General features: G+C 35.6%; 5 protein-coding genes across 5 annotated transcripts; 2 read left to right on the top strand and 3 right to left on the bottom strand.

Annotated features, from left to right (window-relative positions):
- Window positions 2,699–4,196, top strand: LOC105174770. The gene is made up of 3 exons (XM_011096958.2): window positions 2,699–2,880; window positions 2,989–3,043; window positions 3,916–4,196. The coding sequence occupies exons 1-3, from the start codon at window positions 2,784–2,786 to the stop codon at window positions 4,073–4,075; spliced, it is 312 nt and encodes a 103-aa protein (XP_011095260.1). The 5' UTR covers window positions 2,699–2,783; the 3' UTR covers window positions 4,076–4,196.
- LOC105174769 (cytochrome c-type biogenesis ccda-like chloroplastic protein) lies at window positions 4,854–9,186 on the top strand. The gene is made up of 12 exons (XM_011096957.2): window positions 4,854–5,052; window positions 5,179–5,304; window positions 5,613–5,668; window positions 6,393–6,523; window positions 6,622–6,707; window positions 6,796–6,827; window positions 7,194–7,355; window positions 7,732–7,804; window positions 7,895–7,995; window positions 8,277–8,369; window positions 8,460–8,506; window positions 8,749–9,186. The coding sequence occupies exons 1-12, from the start codon at window positions 4,956–4,958 to the stop codon at window positions 8,819–8,821; spliced, it is 1,077 nt and encodes a 358-aa protein (XP_011095259.1). The 5' UTR covers window positions 4,854–4,955; the 3' UTR covers window positions 8,822–9,186.
- On the bottom strand, window positions 9,285–11,633 carry LOC105174768. Its single transcript, XM_011096955.2, has 2 exons — window positions 10,805–11,633; window positions 9,285–9,948 (listed from the first exon to the last, which is right to left on the bottom strand). Exons 1-2 carry the CDS (start codon window positions 11,490–11,492, stop codon window positions 9,545–9,547), a joined length of 1,092 nt encoding a protein of 363 aa, XP_011095257.1. The 5' UTR covers window positions 11,493–11,633; the 3' UTR covers window positions 9,285–9,544.
- Window positions 14,951–19,669, bottom strand: LOC105174767 (probable ADP-ribosylation factor GTPase-activating protein AGD5). The gene is made up of 11 exons (XM_011096954.2): window positions 19,399–19,669; window positions 18,870–18,928; window positions 18,650–18,740; window positions 17,726–17,780; window positions 17,546–17,636; window positions 17,220–17,445; window positions 16,502–16,706; window positions 16,157–16,338; window positions 15,633–15,875; window positions 15,486–15,544; window positions 14,951–15,268 (listed from the first exon to the last, which is right to left on the bottom strand). The coding sequence occupies exons 1-11, from the start codon at window positions 19,447–19,449 to the stop codon at window positions 15,115–15,117; spliced, it is 1,416 nt and encodes a 471-aa protein (XP_011095256.1). The 5' UTR covers window positions 19,450–19,669; the 3' UTR covers window positions 14,951–15,114.
- Window positions 22,861–24,384, bottom strand: LOC105174766 (GLABROUS1 enhancer-binding protein-like). The gene has a single exon (XM_011096953.2). The coding sequence runs from the start codon at window positions 24,251–24,253 to the stop codon at window positions 23,120–23,122; it is 1,134 nt and encodes a 377-aa protein (XP_011095255.1). The 5' UTR covers window positions 24,254–24,384; the 3' UTR covers window positions 22,861–23,119.

The following is a 26,763-nucleotide window of genomic DNA, read 5'->3' as shown; positions in this document are numbered from 1 at the left end:
AAAGAATGAATTAATTTAAAGAGTTTAAATTAATTCGATATTAAATGATATGATCATTTAAATGGGAGAACTCATGTGATGGAAAATTCAAGATTTAATTAATGAGATTAATTAAATTTGGTTAGGTAAGATCAATGTTAATTGACTCGGATAAATTAATTTATAGAATCAAATAATTAGAGTTTTGACTTGGTAATTTAATGAGATTATATAAATCGGGTTTAGACTCAATTATTTGATGGTTTAATTAATTGGGTTATAGGCTATAACTTATTTGATAAGATCAAATAAATTTTATTTAGGTTTTTAAGAATTAGTTGGATTAATTTCAGGAGGTCCAAGCCTATGGGTTTAATTTATTTTTTAATTAAGCCTAATAGGATATATATATGTAATCCTAGCTTGAATATATATATATATATATATATAGAGAGAGAGAGAGAGAGAGAGAGAGAGAGAATATATATATGTGATATATACATATTTATGAGGTTGTAAGGATGAAGGAGTTATTACTTGAGTACTTATGATACTAGTAGGTAGTGTACTATGGGGACACATATTGTACCTATTTTTTACTTAACATGCAATATATATATATATATATACATACAATAAGTACACGAGATGTCTCTTGTGTGTGTAGTGGTATAGGCTTTGTGTATATGTTATTTGTATATGGTACAAAAGACAACACTCCTCTCACAATATCATCCTTACCTCTCTTCTCCCTCTCTTTTTCCTCTATTTTTGTTCTTCTTGAACTAGTTTCAAGTTAGAGTAAGATCCATTTGAATTTAATATACTAAGTTAATAGTATAATCAAATCTATTATATTATATACACTTTACCTCTAGCAAGGTTTGATGCAAACCACCTTGTGGTATAGTGTGTGTTCGACGTAGATGAGATCTTTTTTATCTTTGCGCGGACGTAGATGAGATCTTTTTTATCTTTGCGCGGTTGGAGGAGAAAAGTTTGAAGAAATTCTTCAAATTGAAAAGATAAAATTTCGTGATTACATTTCCATCAATCTATGTTACAATATCCACTTGTTTATTTCAAGCTTGTTTTATATTTGTTGAGTGTCAAATGCCCAAGATTGAGGGACAAGTTCTATTTTTGATTTAGAATTTAAATATACTTATTTTCATACTTCTGTTGCATTCTTGACAAGTCCCCGGCCATATCGATTATTTCAATAAATCTATCCATTAGTCGAAATTTACCAAATTTGCTAATATTAATAAAAAAAATCTATATTTATCCCGATTGACTTAGTATTGACTTATAATAGATCAAATAAATTTTTTTATGATCAAGTTATCCGCATACGTGTTCATGCATTAATGCATGCGAGGAGATATATTTTCACTGTCATAAGGTAGTTTAGTCCGAAAAAAATATTTGACTTGCAATAAGTCAGTAATAAGTCAAATCGATGGTAAATATCAATTTTTTTCATTAATTTTTTTGTTAATATAAGCAAATTCAGTTAATTTTGTTTAATGAGGGGACTTATTTGTTAGATTGAAACAAAATTTATAAGTGCTAAATATAATTTTTCAAATCACATGGGAGATCTATGTGTAACCACATTAAATTTCAAGAGAGGGAAGTGCAATTATCTCTAAAAAATTAATAAACACCACCTACATGTTTAAAAGTACAAAATGTCGTATTAATTAATAATAAGAAAAGCCTAAGTAATGGCAAGTGGATGTGCGCGTGGTATTGAAATTGAAGTACGGACGCACATGTTACAGCTCATGATCATGTCTATCCTTAAATTATGCTAATAATGTAACGTCACTGCACTGATAGTGGACACGGTCCTTAGGTTTGGCTACTAATAAATCTAGTACCACATTTTAATTTAATTTATCAAATTAAAAGGTAAATTGTATAGATCTCAATCAAAGGATAAATAATTTAATGATTGAAGCAGAATAATACTAATGCATATGTAAATTATAGATACAAGACAGCCATAGCAAATATTATAATCATATTTGATTAATTGTGGTCAATTATTTATATTATATTAATTTATTTGATTGTGGTTGACACTATTGATCTACAAATATTTATAAGACAAATATAGGAAATAAGTCATTTTAGTATATCTTTTTTTTTTGGTAAAAGAGTATAGTAATAGATTCCGAACTATGATAATTTTTACACTTTTAAATTTAAATTTTTTTTTCTGTCAACTTACTATTTCAACTTTACGAAATTTTGCACTTTGTCATTTACGACTATTTTTTCACCAAATTTTTTGTCAATAAAAACCACACATGCAATGCATATTTGGTATTCAAGGTTACGTGATGTGGACATATATGCACATGTTATTTTTTTTGGGCAAAAGATTAGCAAAAAATAGTCATATATGGTAAAATTCAAATTTCACAAAATTAAAATGGTAGGATTGACATAAAAAAATTTTAAATATCAAATTATAAAAATGAGTATAATATAGATGACAAAATATGAAAAAAAATAAATAAATTATCGTGTCAGTTTCTTAAATGTTAAATCGTGCTAATTTTTCAAGAATTTACATCAGAGACACGTTTTTAATTTAGCGTCGGTCTAAGACATCAGCCCAAGAACCCAATTACTTGCTTTGAGCCCAATGGATATCCAGATGAAGACCCGGAAATTTATTTCCTTTTCTATTTTTTTTAGCACGGTAACAACAATTTCTTGGCCTAGGGTTTTAAGCTTCTGTGGGAACTCGAGGAAAACCGCAATACTCTGCAAACCTCTGGAAATCGACAATGGCGAAAAATAGAAACAACAAGAAGAAAAACGGTTCGAGAGAAATGGCGATCGACGTCTCCGTCGCCGATCATTCGGTTGGGGACGAGTCTCAAGGTTCCAACTCTGCTTTCTATTTCTTTCTTCTGTCTCAGTTGTCGTATTCACTTTAGCAGGAACAAGAAGTTGAAAGTTACTCTTCTCTGTGAAATTTAAAATTCTCAGCCATGGACACGTCTGAGACTATAGCTTCTAGTGGTTCTGCTGGTGGATCCCTGAGGTAAGCTGAAATTTTGCTTTGGGTTGTTCTTTTAATTGAGTTCTGTTGTTTTGTTGTAATTTTGCTTGAGCAATTGGTAGGTTGGGCGATTGCTGTGTAAAATTATTGCTATTTGTATGACTTTCTACCTGCTATTAAGTTAAACAAACAAATTACAATATTTAACAGCTGAGATTAAGTAGTTGCATACGTGTTGAAGAACTCACACGAATATATATATATATATATATATATATATAAACAAGAATTTTAGGTCATGAGAATTTCCTGAAATTGGCAGAAATTGGTGGTTTGATTTCTGACCAGCTTGGCCAGTGGCCACTCACCTCATGGATTTGAGGATGATTGGCTTTAAGTTGGGTGTGTGAATCTTGTTAATAGCATTCTTCGAGTTCAAATTATGATTATTTTACAGATGGGGCTATGAATCATTTATATTAAATTTTTGTAATCTAGTTTTGCTTAATATAAGTTGAGTCCTAAATGGGTTATGAATTTTTCTTTTGCCTTATTGGAAAACAATTTTGTCAATGTATGTGGTGGTGCATTCTGTTTGTAACTTTTGTAATTTGGTTCAACTGATATCTAATATAAATTTTTTACTTTTTAGCTTTCTTAAGGGGCCTATATAAGCATGGATATTGGTTTTTGGACATTGTTTACATTGAATTCAAGATGAATCTCTGCATTTCTTGTAGTTTGTTACTAAACTGAGGTGATTAATTTCTGAACTTCCCCGCATGATTTTGCATCGGATTTGCAATTAATTCAATGTTACTACCGTAGATTTACTTGAAAGAGAAACCTTACAGTAGGAATCTCTGTGATGCTTGCTTTGAAATATCCAACAATTTGAGTTCTTGCTGATGCAGGAAGATGAAAAAGGGAAGACCGATGAAGAGATCAAAGAATGTGCGGAAGATGAAGGCAGTAGCTAAAGCTATATCTCAAAGTGAGAAGTCAGTGGAGAAAATTTCAAAAAGTGAAGGCAAGACGTTGAGAAGTAAATTCGCCAAGAATCTTTATGATTAATTATCTTGTGTAATGAATCTTACTCATGGAGAAGCCTTGAGTATAGTCTGTGCAATATTTCTTGTTGTTTGTTGGTAACTGGTTATAATAGTTTCAAAAGTTTAGTGGTAATTCAGTTTCATTGCCGGCTTTTAAGTTTCAAATATAGATATGAAGGATATGGATGTTAACTCTTCATTGGGTTGCCATGGCTGTAAATTGTCCGGTCAGATGAGTCTGTACAGCTCGAAGCATAACTGCACCTGAAAGCTCAAGGGAATATAGTTCTTCATAGTGGTTGATTGCTGGAGTATTGTATAGAGTCTTCTGAATTTTTCAAATTTGCCATAGAGAGACTCTTATCGGTAGAATTCAGCTCTACTACTGCTGCAAAAGGTGCATCTTGAGTTGAGTGACTTCATGATCTTTCTTTGGAAACCGCCGTCTTTCTTTTCTTTTGCTCAATGGACAATGCACATGGATGAGGATAGAAAGAAAATGCATTTAAAGGTTTGCAAATTTCTTTGATCTCGGAGTTTATTATAAGTTTCGGTTAATTGGTTCAGGTATCACATAACTTATGCAATGATTATAACTTACGTATGCACAAAAAAAGAAGCTGCAGCATAGTAGAAGCCAGATAACAGGGTCGAGAAAAATCCATATGTCCACGTGGCATTAACCATTTCCTTACGAAAGTGTGTCGCGAGATTTGAGCCCACGCTTTCACGAATCCGTGGAACCTTTGACCTGCCAATACAAAACAAAGAAAATGAACGTTAAAAATATCTTATAAAGTATAACTGTCTCACTCCTCTCTTAAAACGCATTCTTTCATGTCCTCTGCCCTCTCTTCAGTAGTAGCGATATCAATATATTTCCTCTCTTACTGAGATTGCCAATGAAGTTGGCCTTAATAAACAGTTGCAGCAGCAATTTTAGCTGCTGCCGTCAAATCCCAAGTTCGAGTTCTAGACGTCTACCCTCTGCAGTCTATGGTGAGTTGCGTAATCCAGGAAAAGCCCTTCTTTTCTAGATATATATATATATATATATAAGTATATAATTTTCTTATCCATTTCTAATGCCAGTGGAATTCTTTGGTTTTCTGTTCTTTTGATAAGGTAATTATGACAAGGAGCAACCACGATTCCTCAAGCTTGAGCCTGTTAATGGACAGAATGTTGATAAGTTGCCGTCCAAGAGTAGCAAACTTGATCTTGCTAGTGCTTTCATAAACTCTGCTGCAGGTATAGAATACTCGTCTTTTATTTTCTTGTGAAACATTTTTTTACTTGCACGATTGACTTAGGATATGGGTTCCTTTTAATTCTTTTATTTTATTTTGATAATGATGAAATCTTCGTTAGGGCTGTCGAAAATTGAATAGTTTTACATTTTGGATACTTTCTTGCCTATTGTTGTTGTCTGGTTTTGTTAGTACTTTTGTTTGTGTAGTATCTTATATTTGATTTGCATTTGCTGCAATTGTGGATGCCCCGGTTTTCTATGTTTTTGTATTTACTATATTAAATGATATCCCTTTTCTAATTTTCAGTTGCCGGTTTGGTTACAACGCCAATGGCAAATGCTCTAACCATGGAGAATATGACGGTGAGAATTTATTCATTTTATCTAGATGGGCAGATCTTTATTCTTTCAATAGGTGATTTAGAATTTGGCCTTCAAATCTGTAATATAATGGGGCACTATGTAAAACTGTTCATTTCAATCCGAATCGTAGATGTCTATAATATTCCTAGGGAGAGAACTGGGAAGGGATGGGGAATATGGTCTACTTTTATTTGAACTGATATTGAAAATTGAATTCAAAGTTCTGAACACTTTTTATTTCCAATTTTCATGTTACTTTAATTTAAGTGTATATCTTAACATTTTTTTGGGCTCGCATCTTCAAGTTCTCGGTTTTGTGATATTTGAGCATATGGTTGCATCTTTGTGGAGGTTCTCCACAGAACACTTCCCTTGTATTTGGACTTAAAAGTTTTCTGAGGAACATTTCTCTTGTGTTTGCTCTGAAAAAATTGAAAGATCATGTTAATTGCAGTCGACTCAAATATGGGGCAAGACCATAATATTCTTGGAACTGAACTTAGAATGGAGCTGCCAAAAAGCCGCTCCTTTTTGGCGGCTCAAGGGTTTCTGTAATTGCCTGCGTGTAATTATTGTTAGGATGTAGGGTTTTAATATTTAACATGGAAAGACATCAAATTGGCAAAATTATTTGATATGTCATATGCGTATCTTCTTGTTAAACATCCCTTGCTTGCTATAGTCTATCACCTAGTTGCATGTACCTGTTTCTCTTTGTGGGCAGGAAACAACAGGTTCTCTGTATACACTTGCTGATGGGAGCACGGGAGATTGGCTTGCAGGCATCTTATATTCAGCTACTCAACAAGCTAATGTGGCAGTGCAGGACCAGTTGTCAGCTCTCAGTTTTACTAGGTTTATATCCTTTCAAATATGTTCTGCTTTAGGTTAAGTTTATAGCTACTCTTGTGAGCTGTTCTTGCTCCGTGTATTTCACACAAGTGTATGTGCAGTTTATCCGTCATTTTTGGTGCCGGGCTGGTAACTAGCCTTTCGCCTTGTACACTTAGTGTTTTGCCACTTACTCTTGGTTACATCGGTATGAACTTTAGCACAATGATTCTCATCTCCTTTTATTGTATACTCTCTCTTTATGTCTTACTCTTTCTGTGTTTTCTGGTATTTAGGGGCATTTGGCTCTGGAAAAAGCAAAACAGAGGTATGGTGCTTTTCTTTACGATCTTTTCCATAGGGAAATTTGTCTTTTTCCTATATTTGGATCCTCGGGCACTTCCCAAACCATAGGCTTAAACTAAAGATGCATTGTTTGTCAACAATCCCATTTTGGTAAATTGTTAGAGGGAATCATAAAATGATGCTGGTTGATTGAGTGCACAGGAGGTTGGAGTTTTAGCTGGAAAAGTTTCTGGTTTTAAGATCTCATGCAAATACATAGGCATAAAAAAGTGTGCTCATCTACCGGACATTTATTTTTAGCAACAAAGATGTATCAATTTTATGTGGACTCCGGATTGGCAGTACTATGAGCTGAATTGGTTATACTCTTGGAGTTTCTGCTGGGCAGGTTATTGGAAATTCGATTTCATTTGCAATGGGGCTGGCGACTACATTAGCACTGCTTGGTGTCGGGGCCTCATTCGCTGGAAAGGCATATGGTCAGATAGGGCAGGGGCTACCTATAGCTGCTTCCAGTTTAGCTGTTGTCATGGGATTGAATCTTTTGCAGGTATTTTAGATATTATTTGTGCTACAACTCTTCAGTGATGAGCTAGGGTAGTGGTGATCCTGGGATTCTCATTTTTAATCACTAAATTCCTTTGTAGTTTTATGTTGGGACTTAATTTAACCAACATCTATTTGTGACCTTCCAAAACGTGCTTTTCGTAATACTAGTATTTACCCTTTTCATCATTCAACTATAAGTTTTCTTGCCTATTATTGACTTCAGACCTTTACAAGAGATTGTTTATCTTCTCCATTTATCACATTATTTTCTTCGAAATCCTAGCACACCCCATCCTTCTCACTTAGATATATTTTAGCCATCTCCGATGAGGTTGTATACTTAGTTAGAGTCTTTTACGTGTCGTTCAATTGTGCAGGTAATCGAGTTACAGCTCCCCTCATTTTTTGATAACTTTGATCCTCGTGCTGCTGCTGCTAATTTTCCTTCAAGTAATGAGCGCTTTAATCTTACAGTTGGTCATTCACAAGATATAGCCGTCTTAATTATGCTGTTAATTTCCTGTCCTTGCGAATTATCAGGCGTTCAAGCATATCTGGCTGGACTCACATTTGCATTAGCTGCGTCTCCTTGCAGTACTCCAGTGCTTGCTACCTTACTTGGATACGTGGCCTCAACCAGGGTACTAATCTGATTTATTTAAAGCATTTTTCTTAGTTTTTGTGATAGAAAAACTAAAGTAAATGTCATTTACATTCTTGATCTTTAATCTTCAATTCTCAGGTTGCAGATTATTTATTCTTTCACAACTACACACAAGTTCAAAACAAAAGTTTTAGAAGGAATTGGGAAAAATTCAAAATGTATTTTTATTTTCAATTGTAATTTGCCCCATCCGACTTGAATTTGAATTTGCAAACCATTGAAGTGAAACAAAATGACTTATTTGATTTCCTATTACAGGATCCAGTGATAGGAGGCAGCCTCCTGTTGACATACACGACTGGTTATGTTGCTCCTCTTCTTCTTGCCGCCTCCTTTGCCGGGGCATTGCAGGTATGGTTTATATACAACAATTTGTTGTCCTCTGTTGTTATACCTATTTTTAGCATCTAATACTTACTTTAAAGCAATGGGTATCTGCAGAGCCTTCTTTCGTTCCGCAAGTTTTCAGCATGGATCAACCCAATGAGGTAATAATTTCCAAATTCTCGTAAACACAGCTGCCTTCTTTTTTCCTTTTATTTTTTCTTAGGATCATTTAATTTCCTTCGTCCAAGGGTTGTAGATCAGTAGATGACTCCCTCAACCACTTTTAGTCGCTGTGTCGGAGTTTGGAAAGGACATCTGCACACTTACTGTTGCCGTTTACTATCAGTCCTTAGGCGTCTTCTTTGGTGTTTCCGTTTCTGATGGGAATTTGGTTTTGTTTCAGCGGCGCTCTCCTCCTGGGCGGGGGTGTGTACACCTTGTTGGATAGGCTTTTCCCAGCAACAATGGCTATGTAAGCAGCTATAAAACTACAGTTCACTGGAAACAAGCACACAAGGGAAACTTGTGCTATGTAAGAATATTGCTTGCTTTCTTCCTTCCTTGAGGTTGATCGGTCGGAGCAGCAGCAGCAACTCCAAATTCTTGAACATCTTTGTCCTATGCAAAGCAGGGGCTTTCAGGGACTGCAGAATACCAAAAACATATATACATCATGTATTATATTCTTCTGCTAAATTCTTGAATAGCACAAGTGCTTCTGTAGCTAGGAGCTATAAAGGAAAAATGAAAGAACCAACTGCGCCTGTAGGATGAATATAAGTTTCATGGCTCCACTCCTTTTTCCTGGATTAGATTTCTTATTCAGAATGCATCTTTGATTCATTGAACATATACGCGTTAGGTGTTCAAAAAATATACGATATTAAGTGAGTGTTTCTCTTCTCTGCCCAACTTCATAAAAGGAGATAACACAAAAAATAATAATAAACAAGTGAAATGAATTTAAAACTGCCACAGAAGTGTTGCTGTAAAACATGAAGAAACATCCTAATTGTGCCACTCTCCAGTGATTTCCCCCAACTCCCCCATCATTTTCTCAAAGAGAGAGTTTCTCTATATATGTGCATTCACATTCACAACAAACCTTATATATATAAAACTCCTATTACCGATCTTCTCATCCAACCCACTTCCCCAAAAATTTGTCCCGACTCCCAATTTCGTGCTATGTCCCTCGACTACGAGCCGCGTTTGATCATCTCCATGTACTGGTTAAGAGACTCCTGTCGCTGAAGCCTCATCTCCTCATTGAACTTCTTGATAAACGCCTCCACTCTCCTGTTCAACTCATCCTGGCTCAACGACGCCTCCCTCTTCAGCTTCCCCGACCCCCCGTCACCAGAAGATGGGCTCCGAGTGTTGGTCCGATCATTGAAGGTTTCTGCTTTTGTCATTGTCTTCACCGGAGTAGTCTTCGCCAGCAGCTGGTGGTGGCCATGGAGGTGGCTGTCCCGCTCCCAGGTGTCGGATTTCTTCAAGTGTCTGGTCAGCGGGACTGCGCGCCCCTCAGTTATCGTCTTCCATGTGCTCTCCAGTGTGTCGTGCCTCTTGGGCTTTGCCACTCCCAACACTGTTCTGCTGCCTGATCACAATCCAATAGAATAAATGATTATTCATGTTGTCTCCTAGCAAAAGGGCCTTTCAGTTACATCTATAATTATGTGAAATTAAAAAAAATCGAACCACCAAAATGTTTGCTTCAGGAAGACAACTTACCCCTTGAATCATAAACCTTTTCCACATTAACTAATTAGGTAATATAGAAATGGGTCGCCTGTTTTGTCCAAAGGGTTTAAGATAAAGATGGAAAAATTGAAAATTTGAAATTATCACTTGCCATTTAAGGAAAAAACCAAAAGGCAGACGTGGGGGCAATGAGATAATCAAGAGGTAACGGTCATTTTAGACTTGGGGGAGCGGCGGGGGCTTATCTGTTTCAAATTCCGGGGCGGGTGGGCTTTTGGGGTTTCGAGTGGGGAGCGCGGAAAGTGTCTACTTTGTTGTTGGCTTCTTCCTACCCCACCGCTTTCCGGGGTTCTTTTGGTATTTTACGTTGATGATTTTTGACCGTGCGCCCGAGTTTCAGTATACATGGTCCTGGAAAGGTCGCGTGCGTGACGGTCCACCAAATGGCGTGTACTTGAGCCAATTTAAGTTGAAGGGTGATAGGTGGGCCTCGATTTGTTTGGGTGCATTTAATTCGTGGACCGACAAACACCAGATTACAGCCAGCTACGACTCCTCTAACGGTAATATTCTTTGCCAGCTGCCACATCACGGCGCACCCTCTCTCTCGCCGAGGAATTTCAAATTAGTTCCTTCTCCGGCGAATCGCTACCGCAATAACTACACCTAATCTCTCTCTCTCCGTGGTCGCGACTATGAATGCTAAAAATACTGGAAAGGTTTTTCAAAACGAAGGAAAAGGAAAAGTATACCTTCAGGACTTGTTTTAACGTTTCTCCGGTTACCGAACCTGGCAGAAACCGGCGGCTTAACATTTGACGGAGAATATTCTGTTAAATATCTACTCTCCGCCATATTCCACGACGATTTAGCAATAACATACTCGTTCTCCTTATTGCTCGCCGCGTCTTCCGCAAAAGCGACACCACCATCAGCAGCATTAGCAATAAACACCGGTTCACTTTTTGTACTTCCACTCGCATCCACGTGCTCGTACGTGTCGAACTCTAATCCTTTCTCCACCTTCACATCGTAACCGCTGGACTCGTTCAACACGACGCCGTTGTATTTGTACTCCGCTTCTGAATAATCCGTTGGGATACTTTTAACAGGCAGCGGCGCCGCAGGTTGCGGCTCGACCTGACCCATGACAACCAACGGCTGCAGAGGAGGCGACAGTGAAACTTCATCCTTCCTTGACTGGAGCTTGGAGGAAGCAACGATGGTGATGATGATGCAGTTGATGACGAGGTACAAATAGGGCGGCCTGAGCCAAGAAACGAGGCCGTTGTAGATAGAAGGAACTTGAGAAACAGCGAAATCCGTGATTGCTGGAACAGAAAATTTCAGCATAATCGCCGTAGATAAAACGCTGGTGGATATTAGCAGAACTTTGAACGACAACATGATGGCACTTGATGTTTGAGATATCATCGGCATTTTTCCTGGTGATTAAATGTTGGAGAAATATTTTTTCCGGCGAGTGTTGGTGCAGAGGAGGGTTTTAGAAAGAAAGAAATGCAGAAATGCGGTGCGGGCGGTAATGGGAAGAGTGTGGAGCGTGGAGAGTGAAAAGGAATACTAGTGCTTTATAAAGGTGGGGGAGATGGGAATTTCAAGATAAGGACGAGGATATATCAGTAAAATCGGGTAGTAGTAACTTTAGAGTTGGTAGGCTGGCATAGTGAAGTTGGACCGGGAGACATGTGGCGTGTGCACCTCAGATGCCTACGTAAGTTCCATTCATCTCTATAGTCTATACTTATCTCATCATTTTACTAATTATTTTTATTTTTTCTTTCTTCATAATACTATACTATCTATTTTTCTACTATATTATTATTTAAAATTTTTTGTTATTTTAACCAAAAAAAATAAAAAGTAAAATTAATATAAATAAGAACTGAGAAAATTAATTTTCATAATTAATTCTTTCAAAAATATGAAAGGAAATGGTAGGTAATGCTAATGATTTCTCTAATTATGAATTATGTGATGTTGTGTAAGTAATAATTTAAACAATTTTAGTGGGTTTTCTTATAACTTTCTTAATCTCAAGTAATTTCATTCTTAGATTATCAGAAGAAAATCCAGTATTTGATTATCTTCATATTACAATTCCATATTTTTATTTTAAACTTCATCATATATATATATATATATATACTTTCTCTTTTAATTCCTTTGGATGATTACAGATTACAAATTCCATATCATGATAATATATATTATTCTCTAATATGGTGTTGGATTCATTCATTTAAAACTACAGATGTCATATCCCTAACAATAATGCATAATTTCATATTCTAACCAATTTCAAAAATTTTAACTCTGTTTTAAAATTATATTTATGCAAATATTATTGAGTTTCAATTTATTTTAATATAAATATTTGAAGTTGGTATTTTGATTAATAATTTATAATTTTAGAGAATATTTATAATTTTTTAAATAATGATAAAGTATTTATAATAAGTACGAACCTCGAAAAAACTTATTGCAATTTAGCCGAAAACTTATTTAATTACACATGGGATGCTTTTTCTCCCCTCCCCCAACCCCACCCCAATAAGTACATTGGATGCTGTTCATATTTCTTTTGAAATTATTTGTCTAAATTGAGTTATAAATTAATTAGGAGTGATTAAAGGTTAAAGCAATAGTGTTGCAACAACTTAATCTCTCCCTTAAACCCAAGGGATTAATTAATTGAAGGCTGAGTAGCTTTGCATGTGGGGGTGGAGTTTTAGTAAAATAAGCAAAACGCAGCATCGTTGGATTAATTAATCATAATGCTACCAATTTAACTTAATTTAATTGGGGTGCTTTTTCAACGGATATATATGTATATATATATATATATAGAGAGAGAGAGAGAGAGAGAGAGAGAGATGATATGTGACCGTTACAAACGGGCGCGGTTTCAGGATCCGGCACTTGCTTATGGAGCAGCATGTGAGGAGCAGCTCAACCCTTTTCCCTCACTCACCGACCCTCGACTCACCCTCCTTAATTATCTCAAACATACCATTACTCCCCACTACTCCCATTCATTTATATTTTTTTTAATTAATAATTTTGATTTGTTGGATGAGGAGGAAATATTGCCACTACCATGCCACTATTTCTATTTATTATTATTTGTTATAATTATATGTATGTTGAAAATAAAAAATAAGATATAAATGCCCGTATTATATTGTTCAGGTAAATATATATATCCACATTAATTATGAATTATTAGATCATACATAATGTGATTAAAAGTAATTTTGAATATGAATATGCCGTGTTTTATTGAAAAGTTCAGAGTTGGTAAAGAAATTTATTTCGTTGAATGGCTGTTGGAATGTTGAAAGTACTATATATTTTAATAAAATTTAATACTTTAGATGTGGTGTGTACGGATTAATTTTTTTTTAAAGTTTTTTACCTAAAGTACTATCAATGTTGATTAAAGTCTTGGGGATTTTACTTTAAGAAATACATTAAATTAAGGAAAAATAATCATTAATAAGATTTATATGTTGCTCAAATTTTTCATTTTTATTTAATTTTAAATACCGACTCACCGTTTAGATATAAATGGTACAAAATGCTAGTGGGACGCCAAATGCAATGTAATGATTACATTTTGGATTCCAAAACAATATTGAAGGGCCTACCTATCAATTATCCAGATGAATAATTATGTTAGTTGTAGAATAAAATGGAACAGAAGTGAGACAAAATTAATCAGGAAAAAATAATTTTAAACTGAATCAACAATTCGAGGCTTGGGAAACCATATTTATTTATTTTCCCCAAAACGACAGCCAAAGAATGTCAACGTGCTAATATTATTAGATTTGACAAGGGATGAAAAAATAATAGTAAATGTAAGTAAAATTTTAGTGATGCCGTAGGTTGTTGTAGAGTAAAGCACGTGAAAGGACACTCTAGACTGGAGATTCAACCCTCGCTATGCATCAACCGTTGCATAGTCAATACCTAGGAATAGTAGGCTCACTGTATGTGTAAGCTACAGGCCTACAACAAATTTTAGCTCATAGCAATCCCAAACTCTCCATGATGTTAGAATAGGTAGCAAGACTTTTGTTACCACAGAAAACGAAAGGAGCCAAGACTCACTAGTTGAGTAAAATCACGTAAGAGGTTAGTTTTTATTACTAAAATAATATAAGCAGGAAGAGTTCCTCGGTGTGGTCGAAACTTATCTTACTTGAATGTCAAAGCTTGAAATGGGGAAGGGTCTATGATGCTAATCATTTGAAGAAGACAAAATGGTTACGCAAATCATATGCTAGCCAAACATGAGAGCTAGAATTCAAGTCTAGTGTACTGTCCGTCCTACCTTATTCCGCACCGTCCAGCCAATATGCTACAAGCAAATACTGGGCGTCCGCTCGTGAAATCATATTGTCTGTTATTCTACGTTTTCAGTCAATAACCAAATTTTTAATGAACTTCTTTATATCAACTAATACTCATCCTAGCTTTTCTCAACATTATTAGGTAGACTAACAGCATTTTGAGTAAAACCATGAGATACTGATTATGGTGAGTCGAATTCAACGTTGGTTATCTACTGCAAGAATTTTGCAACTTCATCATCTTCCATCAAGACATACACTAAATGGAAAAGAAAAATCAACTACCCACTGGGGACTTGCCACTTATTAGAAGGGGCTCTTTTCTTAGTCTAGGTTCTCTAAATATAGACCTCATCATAACCCAACAAAAATTGTAAAAGATTCAAATGTAAGAACAAAGGAAGATTGCACTAAGCACCAAGTCTGCACAGCACAAATCATTTGCATAGGACCAATTTATGGTATATATGAATAGATTTTTTCCTTTCCTTGATCAATATTCATAAAGTATAGAGAGACGTGTGCTGGAAAAGAAAACTTCATGCTAAAATACTTTATTGTTCGTATACACCTAAAAATGGAACACTTACACTGTTCCTCCTCTACCAATAGTTTACAATCTCCAAACAGTGGAGGTGAAAATTCCCAAGTCTAAATTTTTCTGTGAATGATTTGTGTGCTTAAATTCAATGTTTTGGGAAGAACCCCTGTGTCAAAGAGGAAAAATCATATTCTTTTCCTGATTGCTGAGAACTGGATGAAATTGATGATGCGGCCTGTTTGCCAGGTCCTGAGGTCATACTTCCATTTATGGGCGCATTAGCTCCAACAGCATATGTGCTGGAACACAATATGAAAGATCAGGCCTTGGGTAAAAATATCAGTAATCAGAAGACAAGTAACTAATAGCTCCCCAACTCCAATAAAGGATTCCAGTAGCATTTAAAAGATAAACCAATATATTTCCATTTATGTGGAACAACTCAAAGTTGAGCAAACAACAAGGACAACCTTATACTACAGATATGTCTACATCTTAAAACTGACATGCACATACCTAGACATTGGGAGAGCAAAAGAGTTCCCAGCCGGATGAGTTGCTCCCATGTTTCCCATCTGTTTCAGGAGCACATAAAGCAGGCTTTTAATAAATTTGTACTTTTATACTGTCAATGACACAGCAAAAAATGTCACTTTGTTCTACCTGCATATATTTCTCTAACTCAATATTTCCAGCTGCTGGTTTCATCATGCCAGGGAACTGGTAACCAGCATGCGACCAACTTTGGTTTGGCAAGTTGGTCCCATTCAGTCCTAGCTGTGTGTTGCCAGCAGCTCTAGGCACCCCACCAGAAGCATTGGCTGCAGCAGCCATTAGAATAGACTGCTGTTGAGCTAGCATAGCAAGTTGTTGGTGGTGAAAGGAATACGGTGAAACCACATTGGACTGCATTATGAATAAACATGAAATTGGTAGATTAAATTAAAAGGGTACTAAATGCAGTAATAACAGCAACAATTATGACAAAAATCTGAAAGTACTATTCTTTTACTGAAATTTAGAATTTTTTCAACCTTGCAAGTATTATACTGTCATAAAATATGAAGGAATAACTATATCCTTCTCTTTTTGAGGGGACAGTGGTGAGTTAATGAATTGAAGTTGGCATATATTAACAAATATGTGGTAGGAGGAGGCTGCTGATGCTTCTTTAGCAGAAAATATACCTTCTCAAAGAGAGACATAATATCATTTTTGACATCTTTTTGAGGCTTCTCTGATGTGGAACTAGGTATAACTGATGGTGAGTTCTTAAAAAGATCTTCAATTCCGGAAGCAGATTGGGTCTTATTATCATCAGCTTTAGCTGGGCTAGTTTTTTCTGCAGTTGATGACAATGGGCCAGCAGCTGCAAGTTGGCAATTGTTACTCTCAGATAAGACATGTATGCTCAACAATTTGGCAAACCTATAGCGATTAAGAATTCTTAATAGCTTAAGCCCAAAAAGGGGGAGACAGCAATAAACAACTAAACCATTGGGGGAAAATGAATGACAGCTTTATAAACTCACACTGAAATCCTGCCCATGTATCGTCATCTCCAGATACTCCTGCAACATTTTCAACAGAACCATCCATGGATAGCATACCAAAAAGATCAGTAGCATAATCAACATTTTGGGGAGAGACTCCATCTGCAGCCAGCTTTGAAGGTTGAGTAAGTCCACCTGGTTCTGTTTTATGAGTCACATCTTCAGTCACTGGAGCTGCAGCAGCCTGTTTTAAAACGGACAAGTAAGGGCACAACTGGACTTGGATCCTTTCAGGAGGCATAAAACTGTAGCACAAACAGATAATGAAAACTTCTCCAATAAATCCTTACTAACATCACATTCACAAGTCACATCAACTTGGGACTTGAAATATGTGCAGAAAATAATCTACTCTTATTCCACAACTAAACATGGCCACCAGTAAAACTATAAAGCTCATTGTTTATTTTTCACATTTCAACATTCCGACATGCTCATGGCATAGTCCATTGATCTAAGCCTCCAACCATCAAATTGTTAGCTTTATAACCGACACCGATGAATTCTATCTTGAACAGAAGTTACATAGAAAAACCTAGCACCTATTAATTTTTCCCCAAAAGTGGTTGCATGAGCTAGATGTGCATTACCAGCACATAGATGCAAAAGAGGTGGGCAAACAAACATAAAGACACATTCGAGAGAGAGACACACAGAGACAGCACAAGAACAATAAAGCACATGGAACTGATCATACTTGTTCTGGTCCTTTAGGAGGCACAGGAACACTAATTCTGGGAGCGGGAATATATTCCTTTGTACTAGATGCTGGAACACTCTTCTGCTCAGTAAAAGAGTTCCCAGAAGTTTTGACTTGTCCATGTCCACTTCTTTCATTTGGCCTTTGCGAACCTTTTTCTTCTATTCTCCTAGCAGGTGACTTTGTCTTACCATCCTTGGGTATCCATCTCTTTTCATCATACCTTCACACAATATAGAGGACATACACCAGAAATCAGTTTGTAGAGTCAGGCGAGTGTTAAGGGTACATGATAGCAGTGCTTGAGATTAAGAAGCTCATACTTTGCACGAATGAAATTCTCAATCCCAACTCTATCATAATTGGGGGGAAGCTCTGCCTCCCAGTAACTATTTGCCTTCTCATTTCCCATGGCTATGTCCACAAAATGATAGATAATTCATAAGATCTTTTAGAAGCAAATCAATATCAATAAAAAAGATCCAAAATCAAAAGGTTCTTACATTGGATAAATGCAACCTGTTCAGGAAGCCATGTGTCCAGTGTAGCAGATCTCACCTGCAAAAGAATAAAACATACAGCCATGAAATCAAATAAACAATCAGCTATATATCTACTTCTGTATGAAATAAAGATGAAGAATTATTGACAAGAAATGTCACAAATTAAATAACAATTGTTCTCCACAACTACGTCCAACTAAGAGTGAGATAAATGTAGAAACATCCACCAGAAAAGTATAGTTGATCATCAGTCAAATACTCTGTGAATGTAGAAAAAGAAGAATGTAAAGTAAGTCCACAATTGTCTCATGGTCTTATACCAAAATCAAACCCTTCGCCTAGTTGGCACATGATTATCAGAATATGCATGTCTTCAATGTTGCACATTGCATAGTATGCTAGAATGAGTATTATATATGACCTATACTTTCAACACTGACACATACACAAATTGTGTATTAAAACCACATTTGAAAAAATAAAATAAAATAAAATGAATAAGGATATAATATTCAAGAAAGAAAACAAACAAATCCGGATTCAAGTTCAAGGAATACAAGTATAAATTTTCAAAAGTAAAGCAATCACGGAGTAGTATAGAGAGATAACATGATAGTTGGTTCACTTCAAAATAAAATCATTATTCTTTAAGGAAGCTTGGCATTGCAAACAATGTCTCATTGAATAAGACCATTCCTGGCCATGCACAACCACAGGTTGGCAAATTAACTCCATTTGAGACATTTGTGTGTATAATTGTTTCATGTTATGTTGTAAACGTAGCATTGAACTCAAGTGGAATCATGTGATATTGTACACCAAGATAGACCAACATCATCAACAAATTGCTATATATGCATGCATTAACTACAATTTAAATTAAAAAAAAAAAAAAAAAGGAGATAGCCATGGAGAGGATGTCACCTTCGAAATGTGTACTCCAAGACTTCTATGGATCCCAGAGCATTGCATGCATATAAATATGCCTAAGTTCACACTAGCCCATCGAGGAGCTCTGCATCAAAAGAAGACAAAGGCAGATACACACAGAATAAGAAGAATCGGTGGTGTTAATTTGAAATAGAACCATGAAAGAAAGCCCCAAGCCAGTGTGACTTCTTTTTATATCAGTGGAAATACATACTTGCTTTTGCAATCAGCACATTCCCTATTCTCTGGCAATTTAAGAAGTCCCTCCAAGATCTGACAACACATAAATAATTAGTATTTGTTCAAGGTAGGAACAGGTATGAATGGAGATGAAACCAAGAGTGAATAGCTTCTGGAGTGAAAAAATCCAAAGTGAAACACAAACGCAAAGGACAAAGTCGACCAGTAAGCCCCTTCCATGGTTGGTACTTCTGCTTAAAGAAATAGCATTTCGGGAGCACTCATCTCTGTTCAAATTCAATAAAACTTAAATACACAAACAACATACCAGCCAGTCACCAGCTAATAAGGACCTAATCCCTTAATTTAGCCATCTCTAAGAGCAAAGCACTAGTGAATAACAGAATAACAACCACCCCAAATCGAAATACTACACAAATCAGGCAAATGAGCATCCACAATAAGAGCTATCATCAATCAACAATTAAGCAGAAGTAAAAAACCGATAAGATCGAAACAACGAAAATATGAAAAAATACAAAATCCAACGAGAACGTAAATACCTTCCGATGCTTGGCATTGAGCTCTTTCGAAACGTTCGCCTTCTCATTCATGGCGACTGTTACCAATCCGTACAGCCAAGGAAGAAGAAGGATGACGAGAATGGGAAATTCAACAGCGGAGATCTTTGTCTGTCTCCTCTTCCTCCCCCCGAGGACCCTTCGATTGTCAGACCAGCGGCGTGAAATTGCATAAAGAATTAAAGATAGAGAGAGGGAGAAAAGGAGAGAAATTGCTAGCGGATTTCGCTTCTGATTAACTGATTTGACATTTATTGCCTTCCTATTTTTGTTGCCTTCCCTCTCCTTCTCCTTTCCCTTTCCTTTTTCAGTTTTTTCTTTTTAAATTTATTTCTTACTGTTTTATTTATTTATTTTAGGGTTAACTACATTTCATACCCTTAAAATATACATTTATCTTATTTACACCTTTAAAATATGAAAGGTAACAAAAACATTCCTGACAAAATAACTTAGAATTGATAAAACAAAAATACCCTTCTCATTCCCCTATAATTTTTTTATTCTGCTTTCTAAAATATGTTGTATTGAAATATCTGCCCTAACCTATTTTTAGTAATTTAAAATTTTATTTTGTTTATTTTATCAATATAATAAAAAATAATAAAATAAAATTTATATAAAAATAAAATAAATGCACATATGCCTTATAAAATTCAAACAAGTAACCTCAAATTTAATTTTAGAATCTGAATCTTAATATTCCATGGCTAGTAATCTTAAACTTATTGATGAAAATTTAATATTAATCAGTAAATTAAGAAATGATGTACTATCATGAACATGTATCACCTTAACATCAGTGATATATAAAATTTGAATTCGATCAAGTACTATGAATTAATCATTTCAAATTTATATTTAAATTTTAATGTGAATTAATGAGTGTGCAGTGGAGTGGTTAATTAGGACGTGGGAAGGGTTGAGGCTAGGGAATATTGGCATTGGTGGCGTCCATCTCTGTCCAATTCAGCACTAGTCCCACTCCCCACCTTTTTTTTAGCAAAAAACAAAATTATATAAATGGTAGGTAAAATTGGGCCATAATTAGGAGTTAGGTTTTAAGTGCATTATTCACAAACAGCTGTAGAAGTGGTAGTGATACGGGTTGAGATACGCAATGACATGGCGATGACTTGTGATAATTAGGCAGCTTCTTCAAGTATAGGTCACTGGGGATGGTTGATTTGCACACACAATATTAGATTTGATGAAATTTTGCAATTAAAACATTATATAATTAAATTAGCATGATTTGAGATCATCGAAGTTGAGTGTGATCTTGATATAATAAATGCATATATGTTTAATTAAACCCTAATATACCAGAATTGGCCTGGTCACCATGAGGAGTGTTGTAAATTTTCATATTTTTTGGAGGACAAGTTTGTACTTTACGGCCATTTATTATATTTTTCTCATCAGATAAATAATGATTAATTGAAAAAACTTATATATTAGAGAAGAATACAGTAAATATGATTAGTCATATCTCCAATGCGGGGAGCCATAAAGTCGTACTTATTGAGACGGATTTAACGTTTTAATTCCTGCCTCAAATATGACTAGTCTTATTTTTTTAATAAAAAAAAAAGAAGAGATATAATAATAATTTGAAAATATTTATATTATGTTTAGGAGAAAAGAGTTTGAATGATGGGTAGAGATTGGAAATTAATTAGTGGAGGTTGGACAATGTTGGATGCAATTATTGATATTCTTAAGTGACAATATTCTTACATATCAATCATTTTATTGTTGGAATAAAATGTTATTATGCCTATTTCTGCACGGCGCCAACCCTTTACCCTCCTCTAACTCTGATACAATTATTTAAAAAAGATGGAACAAGACTCCACTAAGTACTTACATGTGCAGATTAAGGGTGGTAATGGATGGGTTGGATTAGGTTTGGGTTTCGTCCAACTGATTTGGGTTTAAAATGGATTTAAATGAATGAGTTTAAAATGGGTTAGGTCACAAATAATTTGGGTCAGATTAGTATAAATTATTTTTTGAATTTGAATTTAAAGATTTTTTTTTTCAGAATTTCACACAATAAAAAAATAGATAATATTTGAACTATTAAAAAAAGTAATTATTATTTGTAATGTAATACGATTAAATTTGTATCACACCTTATTTCTGTTTAGTAACCATGTACATTAAAATTCATTTGCTAAATAATAAAATAAAAAAATCTACTAAGTATCTAACAAATACTACATTTTTATCAAAATAATTCATATTTTAAATGTTCATCTTTAATAAATATCAAGCCGTGCAACCATATTTTTTGTATTTGTTGAGAAACAATTTTCACATGTGCGTGTGAGAGAGAAAGAGAATTGTGTGTATGGTGAGAGATATGTGAGAGTTTGTGTGTATACGAGGAAAAAGGGGTTGTGAGAGTCTTTTTGTGTGTGTGTGCGCGTGTGTGGAGAAAGAGAGTTGTGTCTGTGAGAGCATGTCTAGATGAAGTAAGAGTAGTTGTGAGCGTATTTTTGTGTGTGTGGAAGAGATGTGAAAGATAGTGTGTGTGTATATAAGGAAAGAGGAAATGATGGGATTTTTTAGTTTTTTTTTTTTTAGTTTATGGATTAAACTCATAAAAATCCATATTAAGTACATTATCAATTCATATTAAATTTATTATCGATTCACATCTAACACATATAAAATATAATTTTATTTAACACTAACCCATATCAATCTATTTTAAAATATAGCCAACTCAATCCAATTCAAAAATAGTTGGATTGGGTTGAACTCATAGGTCTTAACCCATTTTGCCACCCTAAATGCAAATGATGTAAGAAGCGGTAGCAAAAATAAGAGACGGATTAATGTTAAATTCATGTTATATTCGATGTCTTATGTGGTAACTGTACTTAAATATCATGCCTTTTATTTCTCAAGTATAATAACAAAATTTAATTTATTTGAGTTCATTTATTTAGCTTTTGCACACTTATAGTAAGTTATTCTCTGTATTAATTAAAATTAATAATTTACTGCATCTATAAATAAATAAGTAAAAAAAAAATTCTTATTGTACATTTTTTTGTATTTTTCTTTTTTTTTTGATAGTGCAATGGGAGTGGGGTCAGTGACAATTTGGATTCGAACTTAGAACTCTCTTATTTGCCGAGAAGAGTGGAACCAATTTAATTAATTGATTATTGACCTGTGCTTTTATTGTTATTATATGCATTTCGTGATTTTATTTCCCTCGATTTTTACATCTCACCTTATTAGACTGCAACATCTACACGTAGTATCTTACATTTTCACAATTTTTTTCATGTGATTCAACTACACTAATTATAGTTTTGACAAACTCAATGCTTGCTTTGCATTTCTGCCTTTCATCTTTCTTGCAGCTGGAGATGAGATCTTAATTGAACAAGACAAATGAGACATAAGTAAAAGAAACACAAACCTCACATCCAAAGAACCTTCAACCATTTTAAGATAAACACCAAAGTAGTTCATTATACATAACATGAGGGGTTCCACCACAAAAGGACTTAAGACCAAATACGAAACCTAAACTAGAATTAGCTTAACAATCCATCCATAGCATAGACACAAATTACCCAAAAACTAGAATTAGCTTAACAATCCTTCCATAGCATAGACACAGATTACCCAAAATCCTACAGTTATAACACTGCCAAGGCATTAATATGACGTAACCTGTCTACAGCTTCAGTGACCCGGACTTCACAGCATCCAGAACAAGCTTTGCCTGTGCAGTTTTTACCTCCAACTGCCTCAGGTTGACCTCCATCTCCTCGACTTTCAGCTTCTTCCATTCTTTTTCCCCCTCGAGCCCTTTTCCGCTTTCAAAATACTCTGCCCCAATCCTCCAAATCCTCTCCTCCACAGTCACACCACCAGAATTCACTCGCTTGGCTGGCAACAGCCTCTCCGGATCACTATTCACATCCTTAGCTTCCTCATTTTCAACCGTGTTAGGCCTCTTGCCTCGATTCTTCCTCAGTGCACTACCGTTCCCCATCAGTTTTTCAACCCCATTTTCTTTCCCACTCTCATTCCCCCAAATTTTCTTGGACAACTCGTAAGCTTTCTGCTCATGTGGCTTCGAGAAGGTCTTATCTTTGCTCTTATTGTTCTGATACTTCCTCTTCAGCCTCCTAATCTTATCCTGCAATTGAGTCCTAGTCATGTCCGCATGCAAATTCTTCTTAATAAAATCATGAAAAGCATTCAAGTCAGCAACCGGATCGGACTTCTTCTTGGTCACATAATCTATCATCCCTTGCAAAATCACAATCTCGTCATCCTCACTCCAAACCCTCTGGAAAAGCAGTTTCTTCGAATCATCAGTAGACTTTTTCTCAGTAGTGTCGGGCTTGGCCTTTTTCTTCTTCTTAGCATCCTTAGCGTCCGTTTCTTTCTCTTCGGCAGGGCGTTTTGCGGCGGTGGATTTAGCAGGAGTTACGAGATCCGAGGCAATGGGCTTGGATCTGAGCTTCCTAGCGCCGTCAGTGGATTTCTGTTCATTCTCCATGGGCTTGGATGCTATGGGCTTGACGTTCGGGTCTGATTCGTCGGAGTCAAATCCAGACTCCTCCTCATCAGAGGATGAAGGCGGCTGCGGCTGCGGCTGCGGCTGCGGTTGGGGTTTAGAGGAGGACTGAGGTTGGGCTTTCTTGGGAGTTGCTTGTGTTGAGGATGAGGGCTTTTTGCTAACTTGCGCCAGATCGGGTTCGGAGTCGGAATCCTGCGAGCCAGCGTCTTCAGAATCTTCTTCCTCCCCTGATTCCGTTTCCGATTCCACCGGCTTCTCGGGTTCCCGATTCTTAGCCATCTTTCGAGACGGAGAGAGAGAGAGGAGATTTTATAGAGAGAAACCGGAGAGTGGTGAATTAAAATCTAGGGTTTCTCCAGAGTAATAAATACGAATGAAACGCGCCTCTTCGTTTTTCACAGTCCTGGCGAATGCTTATGGGGGGTGTATTGCACTCTGTCCAAGAATATAAAGGATATTTCACTTTTGCCCCTATACTTTTTAAAAAATGCAATTTTAGCTTCAATAAAACAAATTCTAATTGCAAATTTGATACCAACAACAGGCATACTGCTCAAATTGAACTTGACCATTAATTTACTTTGAAATCTCACAATTTTCAATAGAGGCTTCATTACATATCTACTAGAAAAAGACACTATGAGTGTTACTTATCAAAAAAGTATCAATAATTATTATAATTTTTGTGTAAAATATAAGAGATAATTTAGCAAAATAAACGTTACAATTGTTCAATGATCAACGTGAAAGCCAAGATTTAATCTTGTGAGCTATTTGTTATGTTGTTGGCTTGAGAAATTAGTGGAAATAATATTTACTTAATAAGAAGAAATTTGGATGAATGAGGTGATACTGAAAAAACAAGCAACGTTGTACTGAAACAGGACTCCAACTTGGAGTCCCGATTAAGAAGTATAGCTAGAAAAATAAAAATGAATTTAAAACATTCCAATCGAAAAAGAACTCTCAACACATAAAACAAGAAACGACGTACTGAAATAGGACTCCCGCCTGCAGTCCCAATTAAGAAGGATAGCTAAAAAGATAAGAATGAATTTAAAATATCCCAACGAAAAAAGAATTCTCAACATATAAAACAAGAAAAGACGTACTGAAACAGGACTCCAGCCTGCAGCCCCGATTAAAAAGGATAGCTAGAAAGATAAGAATGAATTTAAAGCATCCCAATCGAAAAAGAACTCTCAACACATATTACCCCACATATATTCATCATCACTGTCAGCGATTAATTGCCGAATCAGCTCTTCTCCTATAACTACAAAGGGTAATTAACGTTTACATTCATCATCAGATTTCCTACATCTCTTGTTTTTGTTTATTTTGTCTAACGTTATTGCTTGCTTTGATGTGCTTGTGTTGTGTTTGTCCTGCCAATTAATGCCATACGAAGTGGACAAGTAGTGAACATTGTTTTTTAAATATATAGGAAAGAAAGATGTCATCTTCCGTAAGACAACAACACCTTGCACATGAGTTAATTTTTGAAATCCTGATTATATCGACACAAAAAACTTGATACGGCTGTTTTATAGTGAAACTTTTGTATCAGTAGAGATTTTTGTTGGCATACAATTCCTCTGCAAACAGAATCGTTAGTTAAAGCAGAAATTTAAAGCGTGTTAGAATAGGGGTCCGTACGGTTCAAGTCGCGTCCAATCGGATAGATCCGACCAGAGTTCGAAAACAGTCCGTTAGTTGCTTATTTTATTAATCTTCTCGAAAGCAATATAATTAACAGCTTTAATTTCTTTTCATTTTGATAATTTAGTCAGCGTCCTTTTCTAATTGCTGTATTGCCGCCATTGGAGTTGGAGAAATCCAGAACTTACTAGCTGGTAGTGTAGAAAATGGATCCGGAGTATGTGGTGTCCGGGTCAGAGGGTGCTAAACCCGGGTTGAAGTGGAAGCAGATGGGGCATGAGGAGAAGGCGGCGGCGGTTCATGAGGAGATGAAGAGAATGCACCCTCCCACCGCCTGCGGGTCTTAAACAAAATTCAGCACCTCCTCTCGCTTCAGGTTGGTGTTTGTGTCGTGTGATTGAAAACCTCTTCATTCAGTGGAAATTATTGATTGGTTTTTGGAAATTTTAGGGTTTGAGTTTGATGTCTATCTGTAGTGGTTTAAATGTAGGGGAAGATAAATAATTGAAAGAAACAGCACCATGGATAAGGCATCTTGCTTTATCTTCTTCACTCGTTGTAATTTCTTTTTCTGTTTTTGGTTCTAGGTCCTTGTGATGGCAGTTAAATTTGTAAAACATTTTTGATTAAAAATGGTGGAGTGAAGATAAAGTCTCTTGAATATTTGAAGAATTACTGGTTCTTTTAGCACCTGAGAGCCGAGAAACCCAGATTAGCAATCCCCAGGCTATGAGGGTTACTCTTAAGGATGTTTCACTTGATTCTTTAAGGGGCAATGGAAGCCAATTGTTAATGGGTTACATCATGTATCTATTGGTGGACTTCAATAGCTTGATGCTCTTTAGACCCTATCCCCTATTAGAATACTTAACTGGACCTTCTGTGCAGTGTCTCTGTGTAGTTTTCAAGAAGACCTTATTTTGTACTGATAGAAACATATAAGTTTATGTAAATTGTTATTTATTTTAAAGTAAGTGACACGGTCATCTGTTCAAGTATCAGAATTTTACTTAGAACGCTTGATTTTGCATAGAAGAAGTGACGGTTGTATACACTGTACAAAAATTCTTGAGTATCTTATGTGAACATTTTTAATTCAGTTCATTTAACCTAGATTCCCTTTGGAC

Source organism: Sesamum indicum, linkage group LG12 (assembly GCF_000512975.1).
Source record: "Sesamum indicum cultivar Zhongzhi No. 13 linkage group LG12, S_indicum_v1.0, whole genome shotgun sequence".
Taxonomy (NCBI): domain Eukaryota; kingdom Viridiplantae; phylum Streptophyta; class Magnoliopsida; order Lamiales; family Pedaliaceae; genus Sesamum; species Sesamum indicum.
The sequence above is the reverse complement of the archived record's forward strand: the minus strand, read 5'-3'. Positions and strand labels throughout refer to the sequence as shown.

Excerpts from the sequence above, each read along its gene's own strand:
- LOC105174770 (XM_011096958.2), top strand. The coding sequence starts at position 2,784 with ATGGCGAAAAATAGAAACAACAAGAAGAAAAACGGTTCGAGAGAAATG. Across the intron at positions 2,881-2,988 it reads GGTTGGGGACGAGTCTCAAG|CCATGGACACGTCTGAGACT; the intron begins GTTCCAACTCTG and ends TAAAATTCTCAG. Across the intron at positions 3,044-3,915 it reads TCTGCTGGTGGATCCCTGAG|GAAGATGAAAAAGGGAAGAC; the intron begins GTAAGCTGAAAT and ends TTGCTGATGCAG.
- LOC105174769 (XM_011096957.2), top strand. The coding sequence starts at position 4,956 with ATGAAGTTGGCCTTAATAAACAGTTGCAGCAGCAATTTTAGCTGCTGC. Across the intron at positions 5,053-5,178 it reads TCTACCCTCTGCAGTCTATG|GTAATTATGACAAGGAGCAA; the intron begins GTGAGTTGCGTA and ends TCTTTTGATAAG. Across the intron at positions 8,507-8,748 it reads GCATGGATCAACCCAATGAG|CGGCGCTCTCCTCCTGGGCG; the intron begins GTAATAATTTCC and ends GTTTTGTTTCAG.
- LOC105174768 (XM_011096955.2), bottom strand. The coding sequence starts at position 11,492 with ATGCCGATGATATCTCAAACATCAAGTGCCATCATGTTGTCGTTCAAA. Across the intron at positions 9,949-10,804 it reads CGTTAAAACAAGTCCTGAAG|GCAGCAGAACAGTGTTGGGA; the intron begins GTATACTTTTCC and ends GATTGTGATCAG.
- LOC105174767 (XM_011096954.2), bottom strand. The coding sequence starts at position 19,449 with ATGAATGAGAAGGCGAACGTTTCGAAAGAGCTCAATGCCAAGCATCGG. Across the intron at positions 17,446-17,545 it reads GAGAATTTCATTCGTGCAAA|GTATGATGAAAAGAGATGGA; the intron begins GTATGAGCTTCT and ends TATTGTGTGAAG. Across the intron at positions 15,269-15,485 it reads TTTGCTCTCCCAATGTCTAG|CACATATGCTGTTGGAGCTA; the intron begins GTATGTGCATGT and ends ATTGTGTTCCAG.
- LOC105174766 (XM_011096953.2), bottom strand. The coding sequence starts at position 24,253 with ATGGCTAAGAATCGGGAACCCGAGAAGCCGGTGGAATCGGAAACGGAA.